The sequence below is a fragment of the Ictalurus punctatus genome, chromosome 2 (genome assembly GCF_001660625.3).
Source record: "Ictalurus punctatus breed USDA103 chromosome 2, Coco_2.0, whole genome shotgun sequence".
NCBI lineage: Eukaryota > Metazoa > Chordata > Actinopteri > Siluriformes > Ictaluridae > Ictalurus > Ictalurus punctatus.
In genome coordinates, this window is record NC_030417.2 from 38,759,503 (window position 1) to 38,764,502 (window position 5,000).

At 44.0% G+C, this 5,000-nt stretch overlaps 1 protein-coding gene across 4 annotated transcripts in view; it reads right to left on the reverse strand.

The window, feature by feature from the left end:
* Positions 1-1,064: 1,064 nt before the first annotated feature.
* med25 (mediator complex subunit 25) overlaps positions 1,065-5,000 on the reverse strand; it is a 19,060-nt gene continuing 15,124 nt past the window's right edge. For 3 of the 4 annotated variants that reach the window (XM_017495928.3, XM_017495937.3, XM_017495908.3), the window contains 3 exons: positions 4,436-4,603; positions 2,835-2,952; positions 1,065-1,526 (listed from right to left, as the gene is read on the reverse strand). In XM_017495928.3, coding sequence (XP_017351417.1) covers positions 1,420-1,526; positions 2,835-2,952; positions 4,436-4,603 — 393 coding nt within the window. In that variant the 3' untranslated portion in view covers positions 1,065-1,419. The remainder of the gene's footprint in view (positions 1,527-2,834; positions 2,953-4,435; positions 4,604-5,000) is intronic. The other variant, XM_017495919.3, reaches the window with a different exon arrangement.

Consider the following 5,000-nt stretch of genomic DNA (forward strand, 5'->3'; position numbering starts at 1 on the left):
CTTAGTCACCCAGACACGCCGGGGTCAATGAGTTCACGAGTACCGTCGTCGTATTACATCTCGCTGATTTAACAGAATAATCCAATCATTTACGAACAAATCATTACGTTTAAAATGGCTGGATTCCACTTCTTTCTTTATTTTTTTAATCCCGATAAAGATGTTATCTAGACTGGAGTGTATACACGCACGACTAACGTTAGCCGAGTTCGAGTACACCGAGGACGCCGCGTCGCTAACGTGAGCTGCAGGGTGGAGGGGGCGGAGCTTACAGGGTTGGGAAGGATTCGAACCGTCAACCGCTCCAGATTCACATGTAGATCGGCTTAATGCGAGAAAGGGTTGCCAGGTCGGTAGTAGTTAAACACGGCGAGATGTGTGTGAGATAGATATAATATGTATAAGGGTTTCGCTAAAGCTAATTATTAGTTACTCGAGTCACTCGCTGGATTCGCAGCTGAATGTTGTGTACCAAATTAATGATCAGCTTAATGGTAAATTAATGGCCTTGTCGCTTGCTAGCGTGAACTCGGAATATATGTAACTATTAAAATAGAGCAGGAGACAAAATTAACGAGGATTATATATATATATATCTCAGATGGCTGTTTAAGTCTCAGCATCTGGTAGGTGGTAAAAGAAAATGTCCTATAGTCTAGGAAATATGGCGTGTATACACGTTGGGTATGCGTGTGATCTCTGCAGCACTATCTCGTGCAGACGGTGTGCGCATGCGGTCAGCCCCGATCGTGCGCTCTGCCAGGAAAAACAGCCAAACGATGCCATCTGGTAGCAGGAGTTGGCACCGAGGGGACGCTGTACGACTCCACGACATATTGGAGTAGTTAAAATTAACACTGTGACACGGTTTGGCAGAAACAGGCATTAAACAAATCTACTGCTCGCTCTATTTCAGTCGCTGTACACACACACACACACACACACACACACGTACAACCGCAGTATTTTTGCATTTGTTTCTTGCTGTAACACTCTTTTCCGCTCCAAGCAGAAACCTCCAAGAAAAAAATAAATAATAAATAAATAACAAAAAAAGTTGCAAATCGAACAAATCGAATCAGCTTTATTTCATTTTCCTAAAACAACGCAGTGGAACTTAAGGGGAAAAAAAAAAAAAAATTAAAATAAAACCCTATTCAAAAGTAAAAAGTGTAAAAAATACAAGAATAATCGAGTTTAAATCAAAAGGACCATTAGGTTTACTGGATATAATCCAGGAAATAAAGCGTGTGTGTGTACGTGTATGTATATATACACACATACCGTTATATTAATATTACTACACACACACACACACACACACACACACACAGACACACGCACACACGCACGCACAGGAATAACTCAATAGCGAACCTCCTGCACTTCATCTGTCTAAAGCAAAAGGAAAAGGACTCCTCAAATAAGGTCCATAAGAATCTCGTCCTCCATCACGCTCGAGACCTGAGGCATCCCGGGGTTCTGAGCGACGGATCCCCTCGGACCTGCGCCCATCATCATCTGACCTGGAAGGAGGGAGAGATTAAAAAAATATTTTTTTTTTCCTTAAAGAGAGACGAAAAGGCTACTCCGACCACGTGTACACCTTTACATTAGCTACAAAGGCCAGTGGATATGAATATGCATGATTATTCATAAATATGCAAATTTGGAACCATCCGAATAACCTAATATCGCCAGCAGACGAGCTAGGAGTCGTAACAACTAGACACAAAGTGGCTTTAAAAAAAAAAAAAAAAAATACAATTATTCTTTTTTTTTTTTCCTCCCCCCCATAGCAGCCAAACTTCAATAATACGACGTTACCATAGCAACCATGATTTCGTCCATCCCAAATATGCAAACTTATGCTAAAGCAGACAGACGCTGTATAACTCGACTCCTAACGCAGCCACGTTCATTTCTGCTGCATTAAAAAGCTTTACCCTGCAGAAAAACCTGTTTTTTCCCCCCATTTGGTGTCTTATTACGCTAATATAACTCTAGCTAGCTAGCTCGCACTAGCAAACCTGATGAGCCACAGCCCACCAAAATCACAACGCTGACGTCACGTTGATCTTTATCGAGCGTAGGCGGCAACCCACATCCACCGATTACAATCCACACCACAAGAGGGCGCTAGTCACAGCTCTAGCTACGCTTAGCTAACGCTGTGGCGAGTGAGATAAAAAGAAAGCAGAACTATAGACAATGCTAATAGCTAGCTGGGATAACGCGCCGCGACGATGGAGCGCAAGAGAAACGTGTCACGTGACTGCCGGAAGGGACGTTTCGGGTATCGTAAAACAATAGGGACATTTTTAGGTATTAACCGACGTCGGGAACGTCGGCAGGAGCGTTTCAGCTATCGGGAACGTTGTTGGGGACGTACCCCTGCCCAAATTCAATAACCCGAACACACACACACCTCTACACAGCTTTCTATTTGATGTCTTTAAAATTGTTTATCAGTGACAATAGCATGCTAGCAGTTTGCCGCTCCCTAACTAGCGGAGCGAGATAAGGTAGCGCCAGATGTCAGGCACAGATGGTGGAGGTGGAATAATAAAACCCAGATCGAATGAATAAAATGTGAACTTTAGTAAATAAGGTGTGAGTTTGGGATGTTTGGCTGCTGCAGTGAAAAGGGAATCCGCAGTGCATTGTGGGTAAATTAGTGGGACTGGAGAGGACATGGTAAAAGCAGTACACAAGGGAGGACCTGAGAAACAGATGTAAACCCATCCCATCAAATAAATAAAAAAAAAAGGCAAACACAGTGTGTGTGTGTGTGTGTGTGTGTGTGTGTGTGTGTGTGTGTGTGTGTTTCACACCTGGGATGGATTGTCTCCACTGGGGCTGGATCTGAGCGCCGGCTCCTGTAGGGTGCACCATCGACTGGCTGAGCCCCTGCAGAGGGAGCATGCCCTGCATGTGAGACACGCCGCTCTGCTGAGAGAGGAAACAGGAAGTGGGAACGTCGTCGAAACGCGATCATAAACCGTACGATTCCTAGACAAACGAGAGATCAGTGTTGCTACGCCTTACATCACCTACACCGTCACCTACATCTCCACCTTCGTACAGGAGACCGGACACGCGTCCTCGTGTAACTGGAATTAACGCAGCGACTCGTTTCCTCTGAACGCCTTTCGTCGCTGTCTGAGAATTCTCTCCGTCATCACGTGGAACCTGCATTCACTTCCTCTCTCATTCCGTACATCCGCCAAAACGCTGTCGTGTAGCTGGGGCTCCAACGAAACGAACGGAAAACGCACCAAATGCAAGGAATGGAAAAGGTAAGGAAATAAAAGGAACGAAAGTAAAAGAAAGGAAAGGAAAGGAAAGGTGAGAAAGGAAAGAAAGAAAGTGAATGAAAGAAAAGGAATTAAAGGAAAGAAAGGAAATGAAAGGAAAGGAAAGAAAGAAAAGGAATTAAAGGAAAGAAAGGAAATGAAAGTAAATGAAAGGAAAGAAAGGAAAGTAAATGAAAGGAAAGGAAAGAGTGAATGAAAGAAAAGGAATTAAAGGAAAGGAAAGAAATGGAAGGAAAGGAAGGAAAGAAAGGAAAGGAATTAAAGGAAAGAAAGGAAATGAAAGTAAAGGACAGGAAAGAAAGGAAAGTAAATGAAAGGAAAGAAAGTACATGAAAGGAAGTGAAAGGAAAGAAAGGAAAGGAACAAAAACAACGGAAAGAAAGTAAAACGTAAAGGAACACAATGAAAGCAAATGAAAAGGAAACTAAAGGAATGAAAAGAAAGTAAAAGAAAGGAAAGGAAAGAAAGGAAAAGGAACAAAATGAAAGGAATGAAAGTAAAAGAAAGTAAAAGAAAGTAAAGGAAAGTAAAGGTGCGAGTGTAATATTTTCTGTAACGTTACAGGATCGCACGTCCTGGTAAAGAAGGGAGGAGTTATTCCAGGGACAGGGGGCGGAGCTGTGAGGTAAAGAAAGAAACGTGGGTTTTCCAGCGTGAATCAGTTTTACTGTACGCTCCGGGCAAATACGTAACGAAAGGGAATATAACCCGGACCTCCACACTCGCCTTCAGCACCTAACCGCGCCGAAACAAACACATACACGGAGCCGGAGGAAACATCGCGCACTTCACTTCCTCCCTTTATACTCTTCCGCTGAAAAGAGCGGGTTAACACGCAGCTGTATTTAAACCTTCAGCAGATCCGCCAAGAAAAACCAGAAACTGTGATTTCACAGGAACATTTCCCACGATAAAGCAGCTGCTGCTTATTTAAGAGCACGCGCACACACACACACACACACACACACACACACACACAGCGCATTGTGATTACACTCATTATGTAACCCGATGAGCCACCAGTCTCCCTCTCTTTCTCTCACACACACACACACAAATATACACACATAAGACACAGACACACACACACACACACACACACACACACACACACTTACCGGTTGCTGCTGGCTCAGGAGAAGACTGCGGAGCTGCGGATTGGCCCCAGGGTTGGGGAGGCGGAGCATGGCACCAGGAGGCTGGGCTTGACCCTGAGCCACCTGATTGGGCGGGGCACCGGTGACCGGAGGCTGCTGATTGGCCGTCACTGCTCCTCTCATCGTTAGCTGAGGAAACGGACGTTGAAATCGTTTACGTATAATAATTATTACACCAAAATATCCGGCGTCGTTTAATGGATGAGATCAAAAGGAGGAGGAAATATCCGAAGATAATAAAAAAGGCTTTCTGGCAAATGATGAAAAATGAAACAGTTAAAAGATCAGGAATGAAAGATATTATTACTATAAATCAGAACCACATTTGGAAGAAAATATTGGCACCCCGACGTAAATCGTCTCTACAGAGCCTGTACATATCGGCTCGCTAACAAGCTAGTGGGAATACGGTCATTAATTTCCATCAGCTGTCGTGTGTGTGTGTGTGTGTGTGTGTGTGTGTGTGTGTGGGGAGACGCAGGACTCGGCTGCATGACACCTGATCTGATTTACACGCAGCAGATCA